The following is a 27,983-nucleotide window of genomic DNA, read 5'->3' as shown; positions in this document are numbered from 1 at the left end:
GAACAGCAACTTCTTTCCTGAAATCTCCTACACCACAGCACAGATCCTATGTAATGAAAACACAGCCCTGTAGACAAAACTCCTCTCCCACACAACCACACGCTGATCCCAACTTCATGTGAACACACATTTTGCATTCCCACCCACGGGAATCTCCCTGCACTTTAAAACACCTGAAGATTGGAGCTGAGACAAAGAGAGGATGGGGAAATTTCCAGAAAGCCTTTTGCTACTCCTGCACAGCTTTTTCCTGTTACGCTTGCTTGACATTCCAGGATGTCTGTGACACAGCACAAAGGAAAGGCTGAGGTGTTGTCACCCAGGCAAACGCACACCAAGGAGTCTCTCCATTCGTTTTTTAACCCTGGTAGTATTTGCAGGGGTCTGAAGACCCTCCTGAGCATGGGGTGGCAGTGGGGCAAGGCAGCCCTGTCACCAGCACATCTCTCACCATGAGCTCCTGAGCAATCAGTGAGCACTGCTGGATTCTCTGCTCAGATTTCTCTCGACTGGAAAGGACAGTCAGTCTGATGTACTAATTATACAAAAATACAGTTACTGATAGTGTAACAATAGGAATAGCAATAAAGTTGTCTTCAAGATGCAGTTAAGTTAGGTGAATGCCAACACCTTGTTCTGGAGCTCCAGCACATCACAGCTTGAGGTGAGCTGACACCTTGATGTCAGGGTGATGCTCTGCAGAAGGTCCTTCAGCTGCCACTGAAGCAGCTCAGGTTCAGTCCAAGGACTTGCTGATGGCTGAGGGACACTCCTGGCATCCTCCCCTCAAGCACTACCATTGGTCAGGTCAGCTTTCTCACCTGCTTTCACACCTTTTAGTTTTAGGTTATCTTGCATCCCACACTGGAATCAAGTCCAAGCTCAAGCTCAGTTTTACAGCCAAGCTGTCTAATCCAGCTGTGGTTTCGTACCATCATGCTTTGTGTCCCACTATGGCTCCCCAGGTGCTCAGGCATGGCCACCCTGCTTTTGGAGGCACTGCAGCACCAAAAAGCATCAGCTGGGTCACAAAACAGCTGTGGGGAGAAGAATGCTATTATGGGATGGTGTTCCTCCAGATGGATGCATCCATGCAAAGACAGGACACTGCCTAAGGCTGTGGAGCACCAGCAGCTTGGCAGGTGCTTCCACTCCCTCCCAGGCTCCAGCCTGCTCGATGCTGAGCTCTGCCCCATCAGCTCCTGAGAGCTGCTAGAGAAAACTTCCACAGGTCTTTGGTTGCTCCCTTGGGAAATATTGATTCTTGACACAACCCAAATTCACTTCTGTGATCTGCTAAATATCTCTGCTCTGTTCATTAAGCAGAGTTGGAAGCACTTTGTTCCACACCTGTTTTCTGCCTCTCTCCCCACCCACTGAAGGCACCGGCGGGGAAGCCAGGATGACAGCCATCGTACCCCTCAAACCAACATCACAAGCCTTGTGTTCAGCTCTTGGAAGTGAGTATTTTGGGAACATCATGTTGCCACAGCTGTTCATTTTTCACACAACAGGTGGGAAACCTGCCCTGTTTGAATGGCTTGATGGAAAAGGCCAGTTGCTCCATAATAATTTACAACATGGGAAAGTGGGGGTTGCTTGTAGCCAGCACCAAGTTCCAGCCCAGAGCATCCAGACAGACACTTCAGATATTTTAAGCAAATACTGAAAGCTCTGGTTCAGTCTTTTCCTCTACACTATGGCAAAAGCAGACAATCCATTAATTGCACAGGCAGATGGCTATTAGGAAGTGTGTGAGAACTGGCTACACCACCACTGTGTAGGTGGAGCTGATTAGATGGATCTGAATCAAAAAATAATAAAAAAGAGAAAGATTTCCTACATTTCCTTTGCTGCATGGTGAGAAAAGCTTTTCCTGTGCGACTGCAGGAGAAGACAATTCAAAAATAACAGTAAAATTGCTTCTCACCTCCCCACTGAGTCATGTTACTAGCAACAGCATGTTGGGGCTTATATATGTAATTCCTTCACAGCTTCACTGCTGGGCAACAAGCACATGGGCACCAGGATGGGCACAGGAGGGCTTGGTGTTTCCTTCACGCAGGCTGGCACAGGTTAAACATGTAAAGAGACCCAGGCAGTTCCAGAGGTGCCATTGCTCTTCAGACTGCCTCCAAAAAATCCCCTCCCTATTCCTCTGCTGTCCAAGCTCTGCTTTACTCTGGGTAAAGGATCTTTGGAGCAACTTCACCGTGGAGACCTCCCACCAAAACTAGGCAAAGCAAGGTTGTTGTATTTCAACAGGCCATTCCACCCACCAGCACAGATGACAAGGGCACCTGGCAGGCAGGAGACCTCCTTCAAATCCTCCAGGGCTGACCTGGGCACCTCTCCAGCGAGCAGCACCAGGGACAGCATGGCTCTAGCTGGCCAGTTTGGTAGGAATTGTGCAAACTGGGAGTTTCCACTAGAAAGGTCAGTGGCTTCAAGCTCATCAACCAAATCAGAGAAGGCTGTAAAAACATGTCTGCTTGGACATCTTGCTAAACCAGGTGGTGGACTGGCAGAGTCATGGAATAATAGAATTGTTTCGGTTGGAAAAGAACTTTAAGGCCATTGAGTCCAACTGGTGCCACATCCACCACTAAACGGTGCCCCAAAGTGCCACATTTACATGGCTTTTCAATACCTCCCGGGATGGTGACTCCACCACTTCCCTGGGCAGCCTGTTCCAATGCCTGACCACCCTTTTGGTGAATAAGTTTTTCCTAAAATCCAATCTAAACCTCCTCTGGTGCAACGTAAGACCATCTCCACCAATCACTGCTGGTCAGATCAGCAGCTTCTGCAAATCCTGGGTTTTGCCATGTACTTGCCCAGGGAAGTGGTGGAGTTACCACCCCTAGAAGTGTTCAAAAAACATGTAGATGTGGCACTTAGGGACATGGTTTAGTGGTGGACCTGGCAATGTTGGGTTAATGGTGGCACTTCATGATCTTAGAGGTCTTTTCCAACCTTAATGATTTATTTTACAGAACACCTGAGTGTCTTTGTCAGGAAAATGATTCCAGTAATGAAAAGGACACTCAAAGGTGGGTGTTGCAGCACCACTGAAACTATCTGATGAAAGAAATCCTCAGATATCTGGGTGCATATCTTCTGCCCTTCTAGTTGTTGCCTGCTGTATCCAATATATGTCACTTTTTCAGGACAGGGACTGTTTCTCCATAGTTTAGTGCAGCACTCAACACAACTAGAAAATAAGATCTGTCTTTACAACTACAGGACAGATTGAAAATTGCTCTGAAGTAAACCAATCACACACACACAAAAAAGCAGATCTTTAAATTCTACCTCCCAAATTGTGTTTACAGATGCAAATCAATAGCACTGCAAGACACCAGTGCAGGGTTAAATCCTCACCCATAATGAAATTCATTAAGAAGCTGGAGACAAAATTGTCTGTGGAGCAGACACACCACCTGGGTGGTCAATCTGAAGGCACTTTCAAGCATTACTGTAAAAACCCTTTTCTAGGAAAAATCTTTAACTTCATACTGCTCTTGATAGAACGCTTCAATACAGTGCTTGGAACAACTCATTTTAAACGGGTGTTTTAGTATCACAAACAGAAGGACAGTTATTATTCGCCAGAGACACTCCATGTATAGCCCCCATCACTTCTGGCCGCCGAGGCTGACACTGTGGGAACAGTCTGCCCTCAAAAGGCCAAATACCAAAGTGCACCGAGTGGAGCCACTGGGCTGCCGCCCAAAGACCACGAGCACAGGGGCAGCTCTCCCCTGCATTCCTTTCCCCTCTGCCTCCTATTTCCCATCACTTCCATCCTGATTCAAGAACAACTGAAACAATCAAGAGTAGACAGCCAGAGGAATATCACAAAATCAGTGTATCAGTCCGTGGACAGCCCAGTTGTCAACTTCCCTCGCAATTTGGCTATTTAGCTTTAAAAACAAACACGGTAGAAAAGTGGAGGAACAAACTTCTCCACTTCCAGGACTCCTGCTGCTTAGCTGCAGCACGGAGGTTCCCATTGTCATTACAGAAGCATGTGATTAATTCTGCAACAGGAATGACAGATGGACACAGGCACCAGCACAGTTCTCACAAAGGGTGTTGAAGTAATTACTTACAAAGGTGCCTCAAACAAGTGTGTAAAGCCTCACCCCCTCGCTGTTACTCATCTTACATTTCCTACTGTAAAGAAAGCTCATTTTTTTGCCACATGCCAGACTCCACAGTTAATTGAGATCAGGAAACCAGCAGGAGAGGAGCAGGTGAACGTTCTCTTTGGCACAGAGCAGCACTGGAAGTGGTTTCATGGTTCAACACCCGCTGCCGCCCTCCGAGGGGAGCTGTGGAACACCAACCACGCTCAAACGGAGCTGAAAATGATACAGGCAGCCCAGTCCGTGCGGTTAAGCCACGAGGCACGGAAATTATGGTAATTGGGGCTTGCAGGAATCCAAGGGGGCACATAAGGCCCGAGGCGGTACCCAGCGAGGGAGCAGCTGGTCCCCAGAGTAGCTTCCACAGAGGCAGAGTCACACGGGGCATTTCTGCTGTCAGTGGCCAGTTGTCAGCAGCAAGGGATGATACCTGGAGCTCCTCACATACACCTGGCACTGCCCCAACACAGGTTTTTGCTGTAGATGGACATGTATCTGTAGCACTGAGATCTGTTTCAGCTGCCCATGGGTGCCTGAGCACTGCAGGAGAGATCTGTAACCTCTGGTGTGAAAGGATGAAGGTGGAAGGCTGAGTTAAAAACCATTAACAATTTAAATAATGGGGAAGAAGAAAGACAATGCAAAGGGCAATGACCAGGTACCTTTTCCAAAGGGTGACACCACTGCAGTGCCAAAAGGCTGCCTGGACTCCAGTGAAGCACACACAAGACCACCAAGAGGCACATGAAGCATCTGGAACTTTGTTATTCCAGGCAACACACCCGGACATCTCCCATGTTCTGCAAAGGCAGACGTGGATTGTTGTTTTGTTACATTTGATAATGATTTACAACCACAGTTCTGGGCTAAAATTGAAATGAGCAAACATTTTGTCAGGATTCTGCCCAATTTCTCTCTAATTTATGTGGGCAGTAAGCTTTTATGATGTCCTTAGCTAGTGACATTTCTCTGAATTTAAATGTCTGGATTTTGTGCACATGTTCTTGGCAAACCCAGAAGTGTCATGGGAACCACGACTGCTTTATAAAGAGATCTACTTTGGGATACCACAACTGAACAGAGATGAAGGGAACTACACAGTTACAGGAACACCCAGCTGATGATTCACAACATCCAAATAATGCTCCTGATTCATCCTTTCTGAAAACAGCCCAATTCAGCCTGGCACTACATGACCCTTCTTTCATGTGAAAATTACTGAAGGTGTTTTGTTTTTATCGCACAACTCCAAATATAAATCGATTCTTACCAAGAAAAAAAATTCTAAATATGTCAAGTTTTTACTCTTTCTTTCCAAATGTAAAATGTCAGAGGATACAAGTAACAATGAGTTACCCAAATTAAGCACAAAAAGAATGGAAAAAAAAATTCATTAAACCTCCCAAGCAGTTTCATTCAATCTGAGCAACATCAGTTGCTGCTGAAGTGGAACTGGAAATGTATTTTCAGTCAATCTTCTGCTTTCACATACGAGTTTTGTTGCACAGCTTATGCTGCTGAAACAGAACTGGAAATGCATTTTCAGTCAATCTTCTTCTTTCACATAGAAGTTTTGTTGCACAGCTTATACTCCAAAGACAGGTGCTGGGAAAAAAGCCAGTGAGTGACTACCACAATCAAAAAGCAAGCAGTGCTCACCTCTCAAATCAAACAATATGCAAGAAAACACATTTATCCAAACTTGGAGGTGAAAATGAAACATTAAGCTTACAATAATTCATGAAGACCCAATCTACACCGGTAGCATCTTGTCTAAACTCTAGTTCTATTGGGGTTTTCACAAAAAATTGCAGAACTATACACAAATGGGAGAAGTTTGCTGCAAATGACACCAGTTAACAGCTACTGACATGTTAAAGTATCCAAAGCACACAAGCTCAGGAGAGGTTTTGGTGAACACAACTAAGTGAAGACCATAAGTGATCCAGATTATGTCTTACAGCTCTCTGATAAAAGAGAGTTAAATGAACTATTTCTAAATTAATTTAATTTTCAAAAAATTCCAGAAAGTACCATTGCTTTTACAGCATTTCTGCGAGAGAAATTTGCAGGCGGAATTACATTTAAACATGTTCCAGTTGTACTCCCAAGGTGTCTACTGTCTATTTTTGTGATATTCCTAGAAGGGATTCCACACAAACCCCAAGTCTGACGTCTCAGTTGGAAAATAGCACAAAGCCTTTCCTGGAGGTCCAGTGATCTATTCAAGCCAGAAAGGGGTTGTTTACACTTCCCATATCTAAGTACTGCAGCAAACCACGTGTGTGCGTCATGTTACACAAGAATGAACATTATTCCAAACCCATCAGCTTCCAAATATTTCTTTATTGTTTTCACAACTCAAAAAAAGGATGATTCAAGGAGCCCTTGTCTTCGTGTTTGCCTTCAGTTCCCCTTTCAAAGTACAACATCTTCCTGAACACGTACTTAGCCAGCTTTCCCCTCTCTAGCTGCTTCTTGTTTTTCCTGCAGTAGCTCTTCTTCCTTCTTCTTGTAAAGCTTTAGAAGATACTCATCAGGCTCAATTCCTGCCTCCTGTAACTCTGACATGGCTTTCTCCAGCCGGTGCAAGGTACGGGCACTCTGCACCTTCCGAGCAGTGATGTACAACGTGAATTCCTTGAAGCCCATCAGTTTACAGGTATCCACCTCACAGATATTTTTAACCTCTTTGGTTTTGTCCACCTGGGGGAAGAAAACTAAACCTGACATTTTTTCCAGGTCTTCAATATTTACTTGGAAGTCAGTCAGCTGGTGGCTGAAGCCTATGGGGTCGTTTGGCACCACAAAAGCCCCCAGCACTAAGGGCTCTGCTGACGTCCTGCTCCGTCTGGCCAGGATCACCTTGTAGAGATGGGATGGTACAGCTACATCATCCTTTCCAATTACCTGGTAAAAGGAAAGGTGTGTTACAAATGGAGATCACAGAATCATGGAATTGTTTAGTCTGGAAAAGACCTTTAAAATTATCAAGCCAAATCATTAACTCAGCACCACCAAGTCCACCACTAAACCATGTCCCTAAGCAGCACATTTACACTTTCCCTCTCTCTGGAGCCTCTCTCCTCTTTATAATAACTTACAGTGGAGTTGATTTGAAATGCATATTAGAACCTACATGATTTGGAAGTGTCAGATCAGGGACTTCTATTTTACTTTCTATCAGTTATTTTTTTCTATCTCTATTAGCCATACACAGGTACATAAAGTACATTCAGTGACTCAGTATCTTCTTGGAAGAGAAGTAGCCAAAGAAAATGCATTGATTTCTTCTATACATTCACTATGATTTAACTTAAGAGCTCGTACATTTGGGTTTTCTCTTGTGTCTCTCAGACCACAATCCAGGAATTTAAGTGAAATCCCAAGAGTGGAGGACTGGGACTCTGACTTAACATAAAATCCACTAAAAGCTCACACACGTACATACACAGTATATCCCCCACCTTGCTCAGGGATAAGTCCAAGAGAATACACCTATTGCTGACAAACATATTCTTTCTAGGAGTCAAAAAGAGATGCTTGTGCACACACTGCATTAGGTTGTTTTTTTTTAATTCACTATTGCTGAACTGAATCTGTCACATTAACAGAGTACAACAGGCTCACACATGGAAAACCTGAGTTTTGCATAACCCTTCTATAAGCACCCTGCTCAAATTTTAATTTTTATCCTAATGGCAACAGAAGAAAAAGATGAAGATGTCTCACAAAAACTACAAAGGCATTTTATTTTATACATAAAATCCAGCAATTTGGTACTGTTTCCAGTATTTGCAATACCTGCAAAACCAGAGACTGCTTGTTTTGATTTTTTTGACAGCTTTTGTTAGACACAGTTAAAATACTGTGTCAGGGAAAGTAGGTATTTATTATACTGCCACAACTGATCACATTAATTGAAAGTATTTTACAAACTAATCCAGTGTTATCAGTTCAGACATGCCTTGTCCATTCATATATTCAGTACAACTCAATCACATAACAAAAACTTCCCGCAGACGCTTTATTCTGAGAGTTTTAAGCCCTTCTCTAAGAGAAAATGTGTTTTTAAAACTAAACTTTGCCTGTGGCCACTGATCCAGGGGTCACATTAGTTTGTTTCAGTAGTTAACTTATTTCAGTTATGAATTCTTTCAGTGTTTGAAGTGTGTCTTCTACCTCTGTTGCCAGTTTTTTAAGTGACTGGTCTTTAAGTCTTCCTGGTCAGACCAAAACTAGAGAAAGTACCTTCAGGAGAAATGGAAACCTCTGATAAAGTTTTTTAATGTTTTGTGCAATAACACAGTAGAAACATTACTATTGCTTCTAGAAAATATGTGCACTTAGATTTCTTTACTGTGTTCCAAAATATTTTCCCTCCCCTTCCATAAACTAGGCTATTTAATGGCTTTGCTGCAGTATAAACTTTTCTGATCTTTTTGCCTTTTGGTTTTGGTTTCTTTTCCAAAAATGATCTTGCTTATGCCACAACCTTCTCCCAAATAACACTGTCTAGACATCAGTCATTGAAACTGGTTATGTCAACTCTGCCTTCCCTTCCAGCGATGACAGGTGTCTTGATGGGGAAATTAGAGCTCCTGAGTGTCAAAGCACTTTGCATTTAGAATTCCATGTGGGTGAAACAAGAGTCACAGCTCCACAGCATAAATAATCAAAAATGACTGATGCATAGGTAATTCTAAAACACACTAAAACTGACACTGCAACATAACTGTTGTATCTGGTGAGTTAAAACTGAATTACAAGATGGTGTTGGGAGTTTAACCTACCTGAGATCAGTGGCACTCAAACTGGGGAGTATATGCAACACATTGGGTTGGGAGAGAGGGAGCCAAGAAGCCTAAAAATCCCTGAGAGGGACAGGAGGGAGCTCATATTTCTGTGTTCACTCAGGTGCTCCAGTGATGACACCGCCAAAGGCAGAAGGATGGAGCTCCCTTTCTCCCCTGGAGCAGGGTGCTTCCAGAGCCTACACTGCATTCCCACCCCCTGCACACTCCTAGGGTGGGGAGGAAGTGGAGGAAGAGGCTGTGCACAGCTGCAGAGCTCCCTAAAAGGGCTGCAGCCTCCTGAGATAAGGCAGCAGTGAGACCAAATCCTGTTCCTCAGCTTCATCTGGGGCCAACAATCTCCTGACCTGTAGCATTCCTGAGCAGTATGGCCTTTTCCAGGCCTCTTCACACACTTTTTCCCACCATAAATACATACATATACATATAAATACAGGTCCTCCTTAGCTCAGCTCCCTCCCCCTCTCAACACCTCCCACACACACATCCACATCCCAGCATCCTCGGGCTGGTGGATAAAAGACCAGAGGAAGGGCAAGCATGCAGATGGAGCTGCTACAAGAATCTCCAATTAGGGGGTACATGGCATATGTAAAACAAACAGGTGAATTTGTGTGCAGTGAGCAAGCAGAGGGAACTGGGGATTGAGTCTGAGGGCTGAGTGGGTGGATAGAAAGGCTGGGGAATGAATAGAGCTGCACACAGAAAAGTGAGGTATGAGATGAAAATGCTGAATGCCTGAAGTGGGTGTTAAGGGAAAACAGACCCTGTGCTTATGTAATATTATGCAAATATATATATTCTATGCAAAATAATGCACATTTATTCATAGTATCTGCAACTACAAAGGAGGGAGGGGAAGAAAGAAAATGAGGCCTAGTTCAAAATGAAGGAAGGGTCGGCCTTTTGAGAAATGTACCTCTAAATTCAACTCCATCCAGGCAATGGCCAGACATGTAATTTAGGTACCACTTTAGTTCCACATAAGCTCTCTTCTGAGAATTTCAATAAAATTTAAGCAGTGTACAGTTTTTATACCAGTTCTCTGAACAGCAGTAAACTACTATTGCAATTACTTCACTGAGTGTTAATATGTTAAAGTGATTAAAATCAACTTGACCCTGTCATACAGCCAGTCCACAGGTGTCCCTCCTTACTCAAAACAGGCTGGAGGAGAACACCATCAAAGGACAGTCCCTGATTGCTCTGATAGAGTAAATATGCATAACAAAGAATAAATATGGGTGGGTTTCTGCAGTTTAACACTTACGTGAACCATGCACAGGGGGCATCACCAACAATTTATGAAGTCAGTGTGACCCAACGATTTCTGTTAGAAAAGGAAATGCAGTACTGGAGCACACCAAAATATTTCCATCATTACTCTCTGTAATATACCACAGTTTGCTTTTTTATGGGAGTAGACAGAGAAGCTGGAAATAACAGTTCTCATAGAGTTGCCCCCCTCTTCTCCCTTCAGCTCAGCTGCCAGGGAAAGAAGTGAAGTGTGATTCTGCAAAAGTGAAGTTTGGAATAGAAGCAATAGCTAGCAAAAACAAACTCCACAATCCCATTTCCTATTGCCACCTAGAGGATTTTCCTCCCTAACTTCAACAGTCTGAATCACTGGATCTGCACCATCCCACTTATCTCAGTGCCTGCCTAACAGAGGCAGAGAGCATATGCTCCTATTGTAACAGAATGGAAAATGGGTTAAGATTATCCATGCACAGATGTTGACTTTGATTTGTGCTTGTCTATCCACAGGCAGCAGATGATCTTTCAGCAATCAATGCCTGAAACAGCTCTCTGTCCCAGCTGGAGAAGAGCAGCAGTTTTTAATAGTATCTGTGATTCCAAAAGAAATTTTGTGGACTAATACAAGCAAGAAAATACAGCAGTGGCCTGTTGAAATCACTGCTGTCCCACATGCTTTCACACCATACTGGTAACAGGTCACAAGAAAAATTTTTCTGCAATCATTTGAAAATTTCTATTTTGCTATTGCTATAAAATTTTGCTTAATCTTTCAAATTTTCAACAGTCTCATAACACGAAGAAAGAAAAAGCACTCAAGCTGAAAGCTTCTTTTTATAGCATTAAATATATTTCTTTCCCATCGTCATTTGGGAAACCAGTGTGAAATTTCAGATACTTTGCTGTCTCTATCAGCTCAATGTAAAAATGTGCATTGCCCTAACTTTTTGCAGCTGCTTGTTCCTTTTAATTTTGCTTTGTTTCTTTGGTGATCTGGTGCTAGCTGAAGCCCTACAACTGAAGTGGTGTCATCTAATAATGCAGCATTATAATAAAGTTATTTTCAGAACAGTGTTTATTATTTTTCTATTGTTATTGACATTTCACAAGTGTGTATCAATTTTTTATTCTTCTCAATGCCCAATTAAACCTAAACAGCTGCCATGAGGACAGGCCATTAAAATGTGTGCAATTCCTGACATTTAGAGATGTTTACACATTGCTAAAACAACAAACGTGTTGTTAAGCAGTTATAATACAAACTTACAGAGCTCACAGGGACAGATAAGGGCAAAGTAACATGATTTCTTAAAACAGAGAGATTTCAGTGAGCTTTGATAAATTTGGTTTCACAGCCAAGTCACTGAATGGGGACTGGTCTTAAGTTTGGCTTTCCCCGCAATTTTGGCCAAATACTGTTCTTGGTTCCAGCTTATAAAATTAGAGGAAGGAAAAATTTGATAATATCTATAGAGCCCTTAAATAACACAATATATAATGAAGACATTTGCTAAAGGCATCTAGGGTAAGTTTAAGCATCTGGATTAACCAATGCCACCTTCATGGTCATAGTCAGATAAATACAGGGCAAAGCAGTCCCTAAAAAAGTCAGTTTGGATTTTTTGAGATAGAAAACTCCATTCTTACAGGAATGGGAAAAAAGGAATATATGAAGTATAATGGCAGAACAGTTGAAACCACATGAGAAGAAAACAGAGTGTTACTATTACCAGAAATTTTAAACACACACAAATGTTATCGTATTTTCATTTTACACTGGGCTGGTTACAGCTTCTCAGAGTGGTAAGAAAATTGTCTTCTTCTGAAAGGGTACAGATCGTTTTTAAAGGGACTCGTGAATCCCAAAGTGATACTTTGCCACCTAGTGACTAGAAACTGAAAATCAACTGTGCAGAGAATTAGCAAAAGGGACTAACGAGCCCTTCATCAGCCAGAGACAGCTCTGGATTGTCAATTATCCACAATTCTCTTAGAACCTGGTAAACAGAAATCACATTCAATCATGCCTTAAATGCCAGCACACACTGAAGAGTCCTTGCATCAGAGGGTACCATCATCAAACACTTTAAAAGGACAGCTCCAGAAATTCCCTTGACACTCCAGGAACCATTTTTTTCGCTCTCTGTGAAGTCCTAACCCGAGTTCAGACAGAGCCACGCTGCAAACACAACTGAGTGAAAACAAGCACACACAGTTCTCTGTGATACAGTACTTCCAAATGCATCTGGCAGTAACAAAATTAACACTTCTATCACATTTCTTGGTGGACAGAATTCAAGGACATCATTCCTGTCACTCAGAGTAAGACTGCAGCTTTCTCTGAATAACCGTTCTTTTTGTTTTAGCTGTAACTTGAAGCATGATACTGATCAAGGCCCATCAGGTCTTCTACTGTAGAAATAACATTATTCCTGCTGATTTGATCCCAGGTTTGAAAACCCAGAGCTTTATTACAATTTGATACCACACTCTTGCGTAGAAACAGACTTTCTGACAGTACAAACAATTCTCTTTGCTACCAGTATTACTTTATTTACTTGATCATTGTGACAGCATGAACTGCCTTCAGTTCCTTCTGGATTTGTGTTAGGCAGCACTGATTCTTTTGATAGTGTTTTCCCCCAATATTTGAGGGAACTCTGTCAGATGGCATTGAGTAGAACTGAGGGGTGTGAAGGCAGACCTAGCAATACAGAAAACACTACAGATAAAATTCATAGTAACAATCTGCAGAGACAAGCACTCCAGAATGCAAATGTATGTGCTTCAGAAAAATTTAATTTGTTATGGCTGGTGGTCTGATTGCTATTGCCAAATCATTTGGCAAACTAAAAAGGAAAGAAAACAAAATAAATAAGAGATGGTAAAAAAACCAAACTGTTCTTGAATACATAGTTATGGCATTAAAAGATAGACACCCCAACTCCCTTTTTATTTTTCTTTAACAAAGACGGTGTTTGTACACATTATGTATAAAATAAACTGCATTTACATGATGACAGACTACTGCTTCCACAGAATCCATTTAGCTTACTTAACACTGAATCCACCACAGTCCCTAACACCCCTCTCCCTGTAATAACATAACCTTTGGGATGGGCACAATGCTAAAAAAAAAGCAATCCCATTACTCTATCCTGCAATTTTGGTGTCTCTTCTCCTCCAGTCTTAACCCAGTGTCTATTACATTCATTTGCACCTCATTTAGGGCTGACAAGAGCCCTGGTTGTTTCCACCAGCTGATCTAAGATGAGCCCTTTGCACAAAGTTTATGGGACATGTATAATGGGCCTTAGATCCATTAGTTACCTGTGAAGCCTTGAGACCCCTCGGAGCAGCCAACAAACAAGTAATAGTTCCCAGGTTTATTTCCTCCTTTAGCAAGGAAGGATTCCTTCCCCTATAGTATCTTGGTAGGAAACAACCTCTACTAGTTTTGAAAGCTGACTGGGGAAAACCATAAAGTACCATCTTATATTTGCAATATAAGTGCAATTTGTTTCCCAGTTATTTGCCACAGATGTAGAGGACGAATAACTGCATCTTCTGGCCCAGTTATTGTCCATCTCTGGCCCAGCCTCATTATTCAGCTGGGAAAATTCAACAGCAAACAAGTTTCCAGCATGAACTTTGTATATCAGTAAAAAGTACATTCAAATGTCTTCTTCAAACAACAAAGAAAATGTTATCTAGACTGCATTTGCCAACCACAGCTGATTCCTCTAAAATTAGTGTTTACTACTATGGCATTGGGAATAGGAAGGGTGGAGCACTGAGCATGATATAGCTGAATTACTGCAAAATTTGTATTTCAAACTCCAAATCTGCTGACAGAGGAAAATCACTAAAGTGACAGTCACTGGAGAGCAGTAATGTATAAAACAAGACAATGTCATTTTGATTTGATCTGGACAAAGATGAAAAACCTGCATCTGCCTCTCCAATGACACAGAACAGGTTTTTCCTGTTGGCATTCTGTTTTACACATATTCTCAAAATATGTTTTTCAGATACCAAGCACAGCCATCAATCTACTCTTTGCAATAAAAACCTCCACTGGAGATAGATGAAATGACAGAACATATCTGAGGATAAAACAAGTTCAGCCAATATATAGAACAATGCTGGCATCTAAGGAGTTCAAGGTTAATTCCCTTTCTGGAATTAAAGACCAAATGGTACCAGAGTCCAAGCAGGAACTGGGAACAAAGCCATGACCAATGCTCTGTTTTTCCTCTATAGTGATCTAAAAATAACCTTTTGATGTCTGATGAGAAAAACACCAGCATGTAAAACCACGACACAGATTTCACCACTCCTTTAGCCAAAAACAAGGAAACTAAGAAGAAAAGAGGATCTGAAACAAATCAGTGCAGACACATTCACTGTAGCACTAATGTGTTTTTGGTTTTTTTCCTCACAGTTCTAGTCTGAGAGAATAAAAACATTAGAAAGGAGCTCAGCCTTAACAGTCTCATTGCCAGATTATAGGCTGTGAGTTGCAGCACCACTGTGTGCAGTACAGCACCTTTCCTTGAACAGCACACACAAAGAAAAGGGACATCTCACATCAGCTTCACAAGCCCAAACAATGAGGACTAAAACCCTTTCAAAGTCCCTTGTGTAAACCTGGCAGAGTTCACTCTGAAAGACAGCTAAGAGATATCTTTCCTTCACAACCCTCAGTTTTCCTGGGTTAGGGGTAGAATCTCAGACTACCAAAATCAATGGCAAGGACTGCCATTATATCCATGGTGCTTGAAAAGAACTTCTCTCCAGCACTTTGACATGCTGTGTTCCCTCCTCTAAGTGCATGTGTTGATTAAAGGAAAAAAAAAAAAACACCCCAAACCCAAAAAACCCAACACACCACTCTACTCTCAAGTCTCTCTCCCCAAAGTACAACTGCAATGGAAAGCACATGAATTTAAGCCATAAAGACATTTCAAAATAAAAGAAAAAAAAACAATTCTCAGTCTGTATTTAATTAGACTTAAGAGCATAGCCAAAGAGGATCCAAATCAAACAAAAACACCACAAAATCAGTATTTTACTTTTCCCACCTGTACTTAAATGTAGCTTAAATAAAATTAATTTACTTTATGAATCTCATTGTAGGAAACCGAGTACAAGGATTTATGAATGTGGCCAAATGGTGACATGTAAACATGAACACCACGATTCCACTGTTTTCCATCTAACACTGAACTTCACTTTCTAGTTTATACTAAGACCAAAACTGATTAAACTGGTCTTTTAACCAGTGTTGTCATCAAGCCCAAAGATAATGAAGACATCTTGGAAACAGACAAAACCAGAACAGTATGATAATCAAAGCAGTATGGACATTTTGTGCCACTATTATTTCATCACCATATCCTGGTATGAAGTTATTTTGAATAAAGACAGTAATACACACTACCTGCTCTCATTTTTACCTGTGGAATACTAAAATTTATATTTCAAAAACCAGAATAGAGAGTGACAGTCATTTTTCAGAAAATGTAATCTTTCTCTTCTAATTAAACACTTTCTCTAGAGAAAAACGAGAAAAAGATGACCAAGATTAAAGTGAAGCCGTTGATAGGTGCAGTTGATAGATGATTCAACTTCTTCCTGGAAATGATTTCCACTAATAAAATGTTCACGTCAGCTCAGGATTTTTAATTCTTTGCTATGTAAGACGAATATATACTTTTAAGGATGAAAAATAAATGCAATATCCTGACAGCTACAAGGAAGTAAGTTCCAGCAAGCTTTGTGCAAGCCTGGAGAACTCTGTACCATTCTGCATGACAGCTGAAAACTGTTGAAAGAGAACATCTCCCACCTGCTCCCAGCTATGTGCTTTTGGACATATCTCATGCTGTCACCAGGAAGCACTGGACTGCTCTGTGTGCTGCCTCCATCTTCCTACAGCAGCATAAAACCAGCCCAGTAAACCCAGTACAGGTGGTTTCCTATTGTACTGGGTAATTAAGCATTTTGTGGCAGGATCTAAAAGTCATCAGCACTGGCAGAAAAGAGAAAGGCAGAGAAAGGCCTGGAAAGTATAATGGGAATGGTGAAGTGAGAACTCTCCCTTTGGGTGTCATGGAATGACTGCCACTCTAATGCTGGCCTTGTCACCAACTTATCATGTGACACTGATCATATCCCTTAACCATGGCTTATTTATCCCCTTGAAAACGAGCACAGTTGTTACCTTCCTCACAAAGATGCAGTGAGAGGTGAAATTTGGAACTGCCACTGAACATGAAAAAGATAAATTATTATCACTGCATTTTCATATGCATAACATGACTGTCTGGTAAAAAAATAACAACAAATCCAAACCCAAAGCTGGGATTTTGTCACAGTCAAGATCTGACATGTGTGGGTGGGGACATAAGGGACAGTTTTTCAAGAAGTAAAAAGGTAAAAGCAAACAGGAAAAATCACGTTTTATCATGACTGAGTTCCAAGTTCAATCAAATGGAAATCAGCTGTGTATTTATAATGGAACAATAGTGCCTAAATCTTACCACTAAAAAAGCCACTGTTGAAAGCTGAACATCTCTCTCTTTTGTGTCTCTCATATCCCTTTGAAACAGAGACTTGTTACAGCAAGCTCATCCACTGCTCCTCAGAGAACAAGTTGGACAGCTGAATCACTCACAAGCTGGAGCTGCAGTTGATCCCAGTACTTATTTTCAAGGAAAAGTGTTTTTTCAAGAGGTGCAAAACACAGCATTTATTATTTGCATTATGACAGCTTCCATCTAGCAACTGAAAACAGCAATAACATCTCCTTGCAGTGGGGGCAGAAGGTAACACTCCCTTGTATAACTTACTACACTTAGACCCTACAGATGTCTAAACACAAGCCTACAAAGAGTAAGTCAGAGTATAAATAATAAATTCACCTCTCAACTTGATATCCTTTCCTATCTGTCTACCAGTGATGGCTTTCTAGAGACTGTGCATGATCAATCCTAAATCTTCAGAGTATTTTAAGTAGGTAATAAAAATAAGGGACTAAAAGAAGGGTGGTATGAGTACCATGGACCAGTGACTAGACTGCATTCACCTAAAATCTACTGAACTTGAATGTTCTTCCAATTAACTCTGGCATGCACAGAATCTCAGTTGCAAGGCCTCATCCAGGTGCTGCCTATGGGATATCACCAAACAAGTGCTTGTGAAATTAAAGGAGCACAGGCATTCCAATGCCCTGTACAGTTTTTAGAAACCCATACTACCTTTGTATTGCACTGTTTCTAAAGTACATCAAGAAATAAACAATTAAATAGATGCCTGAACATCAGCAAACCCCACTAACTCTGTGCTTAGATACTACCATGAATTACACAAGTCAGAAAACAGTTTTACTGCAGACTGTGACCAGACATGAAATAGATCTCTCTGTAAATAAACCAAATTATTTTAAAATTATACTTTTTCATGTATAGGCGTAACATCTCTGCTGATCTTGTCCAAACTCATATTGGGCATTTTGCATGTACTAAGATGTCCAACTTTGTTTTATCAAGCTACCATATCAATTTTAAATAAATAAATCATTACCATTGCACTATTAACCAAGCAACATATATACATACCTGATAAGTAACGCTCTTCTTTCCATCATCATTTGTTTGAGGCAAGGTCAGAGGTCCAGAAACTACCCAAACATCCTCAAATCTCTCAGTCAATTCCCGACAATACATTTCCATTCTGGAACATATTTGTCAGATAAGGAAAAGTCAGCTGGGAAAACCTGACATGATAATCTTTGAGACATATTGTGAAGGGAAGGATGAACTACTGAAAGTCAGGGAGCATTTTTCATGTGACTGACTCCCAAGCCAAAGAAGGTAAAAAAGCAGGCCCAACTTATGGTTCCCACTTATGCCAGGTTCACTTATTCACAGACATGTTACTGCACACATCTGAAAATGGTTTCTGCAGCCTTACCACCTGTCTGAATGGCTGAGTTCTCTACTTACTCCCACACCTGACACTAGAAATATACTATTGATGGTCACTTGGGATTAGTAAAATAAAATTGTTTTAAACAGCAGGTTGTGGTGTTCTTACTTTGAGAGGTTATTGGATTTGTACGTTTCTCCCTAAGGAATCAACACCCTGCCGGACACAGCTCTTTCCATAGCAAGTACTGGGAAAAGTTTCTATGTACCACTCCCACTAAGTCTAGTTTTTTATTACATATAAAACTGTTCAAAAATTAAGTAATACTTCCAGAAATATATAATTATTTTTACTTTTTAAACTAATTCATTCAGTTTACAGCATATAACATTTCTCAAATAAGGAATTTTCTGGATCATGCTGATTTTACATAAAACAAAATATTAACAAAGCCAGGTTGGACAGGGCTTGGAGGAACCTGGTCTAGTGGAAGGTGTCCCTGCCCATGGTAGGGGCATTGGAACTACATGATCCTTAAGGTCCCTTCCAACCCAAATCATTCTGGGATTCTATGATTGTAGCCTGCCTTTGATCTAATACCCCAACTGTTACAGAAATCACCTACAGTAAGAACCCACTGGTCCTCTACAAAGTTAAGAGCTGCACTTCACACAAATGGACAAACAGACCAGAATATCAGACACATAAACCCAGCTAATCTGGCTGCCTCAGAAAGGGGGAGGTTTCATCCCCTTCTCTGTCTCATCCCTGTTCCTCATACCTCTCCCTTGGGCCACTTTAGCACTCTTTGGTTACCAACAACCCTGAACAAAACCGATATTTCCTTTTTTTTGTGCTGGGTTAGTGAGTTAAATCAGCTCACAGAAATCAAATCAGCAAGAACGAGCCCCACAGATGAGAATGAGCAGGAAGGAGCCCTTTCTTCATGTGATACAGCAAAGAATTAACAAGCTAATTTTTTTTCCTGCTGTCACCAGCTTTGCTTCCAAGCAGCTCAGCTCCTCAGGCTGTCTCGCAGCACAGCAATACAAACACCAACTGGCAAAAGGAAAGGATGGGAATAAATGCAGCTAGGGAGGAAACTGCTTTTGGTGGCAGCAGGGACAGAGGCCAGATTACGGTGACCATGAAATGACACTCACAACAAGACAGAAGGTGACAGTCAAACATCAGGAAAGAAAGAAGCATGCATATTGGTTGGAAGAGAATGAGGAATTCTAAGGTGCAGTTAGACCACAACACTGAGCCAATCTAACAGCTTGCTGGAAGATACACTCCTGTCTCCCCTTTCCTACTGTTCCCCTCGTCTGTCCCAGCTGACCAGTTCTAATCCATCTTCTATGTTGGTTCTTGCACTCATCTCATCAGTTGATCCAATCTTCTAATCTGGAAAGATTAGATAACCAAGCAGAACAAAATTACAATCAGTTTAACTGGGCTGGCAAATGGAACTGACTCACCACAGTTGGCTGGAGCCAGAGCTGGAACTGGGAAAGCATCAAAAGCACCAGGCTGGAGGGCAAACACCCCTCTAGAAAAAAACAGACACTTTAACTGACTAAGTTGCACTGTCTACCTGCACCTCAGAAGAAAATTCAAGAAGCAAGCAATTAAAACAAGGGAAGAGAGTACTGGAGCCAAGAAAGGACACAACACATGCGAAATGACTGACAAAAAAAGTGGCACCACTGCCTTGTTCATGTATTTAAACTCTGGCAACAGGGTGCTGGGGTTGGGAAAAAGTGGTAATAGCTGCTTAAATTGCAAGGCTGATAGTGTGAGGAGAAATTTTCAAACACTCTCCAGAATTTCCTGATAGGGTAGAGATCCTGCTTAAGGGAAATAAAGATGGTTTCCCACCTTGACTTGGTACAAATGCCCAGCTTTGGTATAAGGAAAATTTATGCTCAAATACTTGAGTTAATAAAATAAGAAAAACCCAAACTCTTAAAGGTATGTCATTTTATTTGTCTATAATATAACCTTACTGAATGCCTCATATGATTTTATATGCAGCCTTATAAAACAGGCAAGTACTGTGTAGTTGAACGATGATGCAGTTTTGATGGATCTTTAGTGAAACACTCTACATAATTTTTCTGACCTTCCCTTGATTGAACCTTGAGAAACTCATCATTTTCCCCTCCTGTTTCTGAGCCTTCACATTCTGTAAGTCCCATGCAAGAAGCACTGGACGAATGCTACTTTTATTATGTTTTCCTCTGCTCAACGGAAAGAAAGAATAAAAATACCTTACAGGAAGAAAGTTTAAATTTATCAGGCATGCCCTGCACCTCCAGTCAGTGCTCACAAGTGACAGAGAACCTACCTGGGTGCTACTTGGAAGCCAGTACCTAAAGAAACATTTGAGACCTGAAGTGGACTCAGTGGGGAGTGCTCAGTTCTCTGACTCAAAGGGAACCAATGTCCACACACAGAGATCTGAATACTCTCACACTGGAAGCAGGTTTTTGAGGAAGATCTAAACCTTTTCCTTGCTTCTACTGAACATTCCTTAAGGACAGAGATATTAAGCCTGGTACTTTCACCCACATCAGCCAGAAGTCATTTTATATATTCTAAATAAATGTCTTCTACAATTTGATTGAATAAAAAAACTAAATAGTCATTATACTGTTCTTGCACTGTGAGCTGCCTTTCATTCCAGAGGAAGTTCCTATGATCTCTACAGATAGCCCATAAAGTGCTCTAGAATACTTGGATGTGAAGGAGCTTTATAAATAAAGCATTTTTGATTTATGCCGCTGCCTGGTATTTTTCACTTGGTTTACTTACAAGTAATTTCTCACCTGTTCCAAAACCCAGCATTGTTTTCATAATTCTGAGGCACGATGTTAGACAGATAAAATGTTTCAGCCATAGCTCTCTGCACAGAGAAAGAAAATAATACAATTTCATTGAAACATTTATGAGATGAAAACACACTGTAGTAGTTTTTGGATCAGAATCCCATTCCTAGTTTAGTTTTTAACATTTATTAACACAAAAGGTCAGATAAAACCTAAATCAGAACACCTACAAAATTATTTTGGATTAAGAGGTGCACAACTAAGGTGAAACCTTGCAAAATTATCTACTTTTTTTTCTTGGCAGAAACAGCATGAGAACTTCCAATTCTAGAGGCAGAGGAATTACGATGTCACCCAGTGTCAGTTTTGTAATGTCTTTGAAAGCAACCAGCAATTCTTCTTTTTGAATGGGAAGGATGCTTTCACCCATGTTTTTCATTTCTTTGACTGCCTAATGGCTAAATTCTTCTTTCCCTTACCAGAAAAGGTTTTCTTTATTAAAAATACTCAACCATATTTTACAAATACATAAGATGAAGGCAATGAAATGATTTTTGAGACCATAATGGTCAAATATCTATGTATCTGTTTAATTTTATCTTTTAAGTGTCATAAACCTCTAAACAGAAGCTCACATACTTCCAGATGTGAAGGATCTGATGCTTAAAAAACGAGGCAGCAGGGAGACGCAGAGAAAAAAATCCCAAGATCTTAACCCAGATTTTTCATAGGTACTGTACTTGCCAATATTTTTCACATACTACTTCTAAGTAGGGTAATGAGGAAACACTACCTGCACCAAACTAAACTGTGAAATTAAATTTTTAAAATCCTGTATTTGAAAGATTGTATCATCACACTCCCTTTCAAGCCATGTCCAGGATCTCTCTGCACAGGGAGATCACCAGCAGAAATTCCCCAGATAACACAAATAAATAACAACAAAGAAACTTCCAGTAGAAACAAAATGATTGGTTCTTTCATTCACCACATGCCACTGTGCTGTCACTCTGCCCCACTGAATTCTATCCTGCCTGGCAGAAATACAAATTCCAACCGCTTCTTAATTAACAAATTGCTGCATTAGGCACATTTCACACAAGGATCCAATAAATTCAAGGCTGCTTTGTAAGTCAGCCAGGGCATTAGGGCATGCTTCTCTTACAGCTCAAATAAATGGCAGGTGAAGACATTTTATAGACTGGAAAAACTACGGCAAATGAAGGGTCTAATTTACCTCATACACGTTGCAAGAAAGGAAAAAGCCTTTTAAATCATCCAGGCAATCCCCTTGCCAATACAGAACAGTACTTAACAGCATCTTTGCTTTGCCCAATTCAGCCTTAAACATCTCACCAGCTGTTGGCCAGAATGAAGTCATTGTCCCCATTTCCCTCTAACTGAGCTTCAAAAACACTTTGGAGGTTTGTTTGGTGAAGGTTATAATCTCTATTTCACAGGTAGACAGTGTGACATACAAGGGGTTGAGAAGACTTGCTTAACACCACACTATACAACAAATCATCTCTGCCAGACAAGCTAATTTGGGTGTGATTTAATGAAGAGAGGTATGCCATCAGAGGATGCACCTGATTTAGATGCCTGAAGCAGACTGTGAGAACATCCTACAGTGCTCAGTCAGGAACAGACCTTGCAACTTCAAATCCAGGTCTGTGCATCACTAATGAGATCATGTTCCATCTCATAAAAAAAAACCTGCAAAAGGAACGTTATGCATTACTTTAAAGGGTCTTTTGACCCTTTCCAATGAATAAAGACAAATTAAAAAGAAAAAGAAGAAAAAAATCCTACTGTTGAAAATTTGTTATCTCCCGCTGGTGCCATGTGTCCTCGTGACCATCCACTCCCAAGGTAGTCTTCATTGGCAGCACTAAACATCAGAGGGATGTTGGGATCTGGTCTGAATTTACAGTGCCTTCGGTCTGCATCGCCTGAGGAATAACACACTAAATGTGTTATTCATTAAACCAACATAACCACGAGGCAAAAAGATCTAATTCTGTCATATCTTGATGGAAGACCCACACTTGAGTATTCAACACATTAATCTAAACTGGATATTTTCTCCTCAACCACAAAAAATACAACGCAAGGAGCAACTTTCAGTAGCGATCAATGCTAGTTTTTAAAATTACTTTTTTTTTCTACAGCTGACTGTACACACACACACAAACTGTATCCACTCTGGCCTTTTTGTCACGCCAGTATTATCCCTGAGCACGTGTGCACCCTGTGCCTCCTTGTGCTCTGCACTGAGAACAAAGTGTGGGACACACTCCACTTGGCAGCTCTCAGAAGAACACAAGAATATGAAAGGACCGCAAGGAAGAAGGAAAGGGGTGGAAAATGAGCATGCATTTAGATAAGGTATCTCTTGGAAACCAATGCTGGTAAGCACTTTCCTTTCTTTGCTGACCACCTGTGTGTATGTCCAGGGAGGAAAGGCCAGAACACAGAGGTGATCAGAGCATCTTTTTGCAGTGCAGGTAGAAGGAAAGAGCTTCACTTTTCTTTTATGGTAAAGCATGTCACATGACACTTCAACAGAGGATTGATGCTCAGGAAGCCACACTGACAAGTTTATCAGCGTGCAAAACAACAGAATTCTTATTTTCAGTATTTAAAACAAAGTGTAATTTATCAATTAAACTTGAAAGATTTATTTGTTTATTCTCTATTCACTGTTTTTACAAAAATTTCTAATTTCTTCTGTAATCACTTCTGTACAGCCCATTTACATGTAATGCTGATTTCTTCCTACCGTGTTTTTTAAACATTTAAGTTCTTACTTAGCAATAAAATATACCTTTTTTTACATCATGTCCTTTCAACCTGCCCCCTTCAACGCAGTTCCACCTCAAATCTCAATTAGAGTAGCTACAGGCATAAATCACAGCTGAATGCCTCAAGATACTTAATTTCAGCCTGCAGGTTAGTTTTATCTGGTCATTTGGAAAACACTTTAACAATTCAGCCTTTAAGGCCCACTTGAAAGTAAGCCTGGAATTACTGTTTTCTTCTCAGAAAGAAGTGGAATCAATAATGCTACTTAGGGGCTGGTTATAATATTTTCAAGATCATGCTTTTAATTTTGAAAGGTAATTTGAAGACAGTGATTAAGATATATTTAGAGAGCTATTGCTTTCATAAAACATTTTACAATTACAGAGTTACCTCCATTACTAATAATCTGCCTTATAAAAACTGAACTAATGCTATAAACTTAATTTACAATGACTGTATACCACTCATATTTCATTCACCAACTGACAGCAAAAAAATCACTGAGCCTCTGTCTTGCATAAAGAACAGGGGAGAGAGTATTAGATAATGCATATCAGGAAATAAAACAGAACTGCACCAAAGCAAATAATGGCTGCAGTGAGTAGGTAATGCCCTCTCTAGCTCTGAACAATTACAACTGCTGATGCCCTTTGCTCCATTTTTATCTCACAAATGGACATTCTCTTCCCATCCGGAGCAAATCTCCAAGATCTGTAGATGAAAGGGACTGGCCATGAAAGGCATTGACTCCACAGATGGGGCAGCACCTAAACTGACATAAACTGGACCTCACAACTAACTACACCAGCTAAGGAAGCAAGAGCCATTTTTATGCACTCCAGCAACTCTGCAGGTCTGAATCAGGTACGGAAAGTTTAATTTTCAATGTTTCATGTTCTCTCCATTCATGTTTAAAAAGAGGTAAGTTAAGCTTCCCTCCTGCAAAATTTTAGGGTGTTCACACTGACACGTCTGTATTGATCTTCCAGACTGTTTCACAACATAAATTTCTCACAGAAGGTAACTCTAGTTCTTCTTCATTCCTTCCTTTCATACTCAGCCCTTGGACCAAGTGTGTCTTCACTACAGATGTTGTATATTCAGTAACAGACTAGTGCCAAGCAGAGGAATAATACTGAAGAACCCTGCCAACCTGCAGTGACAGATCTCTTAAATCACTGGTAACATCAGCCTTAATAAATTCACGACATGAAGCTGACACCCACCCAAAGGCCTGCTGCCTCCAGTGGGATTGTGAATGGGTGGAAGAATCCATCCCCAGAGATCACTATAGGATTTTTCTCCCTGTGCGCTCCAGGGTCCACCTTCTGTGAAGTGCAAAGCCCATTCTGGGCATCATAAGTGCAAGTAAATAAATACCAACATACCCAGTGTCTTCTGTTTTGAAATATGTTCAATCACCCATCTAGGCACCCGTTTTGCCTGGTCATAAGACAGCGCATGATTTGTGTAACATCTGGTTTCTGTTCCAGCCTCAGGGAATCCATATCTTTCCAGCAGAGCCTCTTCTACTGGTTCTACGGAGAAAAATAAACAGCCATCCAAAGATGAAACGTGATCAGAAACAAGACAGTAAGAAAACCATCTCAGTGGGTGTAAACATACTGTATAGGGAATTACTTGAGGTTACTGCCATAATTAAGACCTAAAAAAATATTAAGAGAGCTACCCCACTGAAACTCTTATCTACTAAAATAGTTGTGGTTTCCATTGTATCTTAACATGAAGGTCTCAGCTCTAGGACTAACTCAACTGCTGTAATGCCTACACACATATGCATATATCTAGCAATCAGTCTGGGCTGGCCCTCAGAATAAAAGCTATCAGATATTTAGGGACAGAACAGGCAGTGAGGACTTACAGACACACATAGTTTACCCTTTGGAGTTCGAAATCACACTCTGCCTCACAAACTGAGATGTGTGAGTTGGGTAAAAGCAAGTCCTGCTCTCACTGCGAACACTTACAGTCTGCTCAATGAATGAAAGCTTCACTTTCAGATACTTTTTTTTTTTTTTGCAAGCAACAATTTTCTCTCATGGAGGAATATTTACATCCATCTCACTGCCTTCCTCATCCTCTAGCCATTTGTCCAAAAGCAACTCAGGTTTTTAGAGACATTATTCCTCTGTTTTCCAAAGCTCTGGTAGGGTTTTACAGTCTTCAGGTGTAGAGAAAACCATTCACTCCCTCGGGTGCCCCCCAACACTCCCTCCCCTCACCCGCATCCTCCAAACCTCCAGGTGCACACACTTGATGGACCGGCCTTGGCTCATCCCAGGCAGCTATAGCTGAAGTTTAGTTATGGCATGAATTGTGTGTTTAAAACTAAATATATGTGTGTGTATACATATATACTCATATATATGCATGCAGATACTGCGGGGATGTTGTCAGATCATACAGGACAAATGCTCTGCGCTCCCCCACTGCAACGGGAGACACTTGCAGCCACCCTGGCAGCCGAACGGACCTACTTTTCTTTTCTGCCACCAACACTTTGGCGTGAGCAGCCGCACGGGGAAGCGCTTTTAATGACAAGTTACAGCCCAGCATCCCCAAATACCCTCCTCGCCCAACAGCCTGGCGCACGTACTGGGGACCGTCCTCCCCACCCCACTCCCTCCCCGATCTCCCGGCCCGCTTTGGGCACTCCTGGACGGAAGACAGGAGGGAAAAGGCTCTTCTGAGGGGAGGGCGTAGACATTTGTGAGGGTAGGGAGAGGGTTTAAAGGAAGGAGCGGCTGCGGGGAGCGGAACCGCGCTGAGGCGCCGCCGCCTCTCCCGCCCGGCGGAACTACGGTGCCGCCTCGCCCGGCCGACCCGCGACCCGCAGCGCTTACCCTCTGCCGGGGCCCGCCCGGGGCCCGGCTCCGGCTGGCTCTGGCTGCGGAGGAGCCGCCAGGCAGCCCAGCAGGACGCGGCGGCCCCGGCCGCGGCCCCGCAGACGAAGCCGCCGAGAAAGCGGCGGTGGCGGGGCAGGGCCGCCATGGCGGCGGCGGCGGGAAGGGGCGGGCGCCGCGCTGCCCCTCAGCGCCCCCTGCCGGCCCCGCCAGGGCGGCCCCGCCTCAGCGCGGCGTGAGGGGAATGAGCCAAATCGGAGAGATTGGACCGAGAGCTGTGAAAAAAATAAGGAATGAGTCCCTCCACGGAGATTACAAGGAGCGCCCACGGAGGGGTGGCTGAACTAACCCCTATCCAGCGTGGCCACCCTGTGCTCCAACCTCGAAGGGCCATAGAATCGTTTGGGTCAGAAGGGACCTGTAAATCTCATTTAGTCTTTAGCTAGAGAAAAAAAAAGCTCGTCTCATATGAGGAGAGACTGTGGGAGCGGGGCCTGCTCAGTCTAGAGAAGACTGAGGGGGATCTCATGAATGCATATATCAAATATCTCAAAGGCGGGTGCCAAGAGGATGGTGCCGGACTCTTCAGTGCTGCCCAGCAACAGAATGAGGAGCAATGGCCATAAACTAAACTACAAGAAGCTTCACCTCAACATGAAGAATTTCTTTATGTTGGCATTGTCAGAACACTGGAACAGGCTGCCCAGGGAGGTTGTGGAGTCTCCTCTCCAATGTCATTCCAAAACCACCTCTACACATTCCTGTATCACCTGCTCCAGGTGACCCTGCCTTGGCAGGGGGGTTGGACTGGATGATCTCCTAAGGTCCCTTCCAACCCTAACAATTCTGTCATTCTGTGATAGTCCAACTTCCCTGCAATGAGCAGGGTCAACTTCAACCAGATCAGGTTGCTCAGAGCCCAGTCAAACCTGATCTTAAATGTTTCCAGGCATGGGACATCCAGCACCTCTCTGGGCAACCTATGCCAGTGCCTCACTGCCTTTACTGTAAAACATTTATTCCTTATGTCTAACCTAAATCGACCGTCTTTTAGTTTAAAGCCATTCCCCCTTGTCCTATTGCAATAGGCAGTGCTAAAAAGTTTGTCTCCCTCTTTCTTACAAGCCCCTTTTAAGTAATGGAAAGCCACAATAAGAACCTCCCAGAGCCTTCTCTTCTCCAGGCTGAACAAGCAGCTGAGGATGGTGGTATGGGGTTGAGTTAAGTTAATATTGGGTGATGTTACATCAGGCTTCTTTTTGGGAAAACCATAAGCCTTATTATTACTATTTTTCCCTCCCAGATGCCTGTTAGTGTTCATATTGGTCT

General features: G+C 42.0%; 1 protein-coding gene across 1 annotated transcript; it reads right to left on the bottom strand.

Annotated features, from left to right (window-relative positions):
* Window positions 1-6,477: 6,477 nt before the first annotated feature.
* EXOG (exo/endonuclease G) lies at window positions 6,478-26,879 on the bottom strand. Its single transcript, XM_051768308.1, has 6 exons — window positions 26,655-26,879; window positions 25,179-25,328; window positions 22,798-22,937; window positions 20,986-21,062; window positions 17,845-17,959; window positions 6,478-7,061 (listed from the first exon to the last, which is right to left on the bottom strand). Exons 1-6 carry the CDS (start codon window positions 26,800-26,802, stop codon window positions 6,600-6,602), a joined length of 1,092 nt encoding a protein of 363 aa, XP_051624268.1. The 5' UTR covers window positions 26,803-26,879; the 3' UTR covers window positions 6,478-6,599.
* Between the last annotated feature and the right edge of the window lie 1,104 nt (window positions 26,880-27,983).

This window comes from Manacus candei, unplaced genomic scaffold (genome assembly GCF_025592945.1).
Source record: "Manacus candei isolate 608988 ecotype Guabito, Panama unplaced genomic scaffold, ASM2559294v1 h1tg000094l, whole genome shotgun sequence".
NCBI classification, from domain to species: domain Eukaryota; kingdom Metazoa; phylum Chordata; class Aves; order Passeriformes; family Pipridae; genus Manacus; species Manacus candei.
The sequence above is the reverse complement of the archived record's forward strand: the minus strand, read 5'-3'. Positions and strand labels throughout refer to the sequence as shown.

Bases quoted from the DNA above. Each gene is read 5' to 3' on its own strand.
- EXOG (XM_051768308.1), bottom strand. From the start codon at position 26,802: ATGGCGGCCCTGCCCCGCCACCGCCGCTTTCTCGGCGGCTTCGTCTGC. The intron at 25,329-26,654 runs GTAAGCGCTGCG...TTTTCTCCGTAG, and splicing joins CGGGCGGGCCCCGGCAGAGG to AACCAGTAGAAGAGGCTCTG. The intron at 17,960-20,985 runs GTGAGAAATTAC...AATATGTTCCAG, and splicing joins AATGCTGGGTTTTGGAACAG to AATGGAAATGTATTGTCGGG.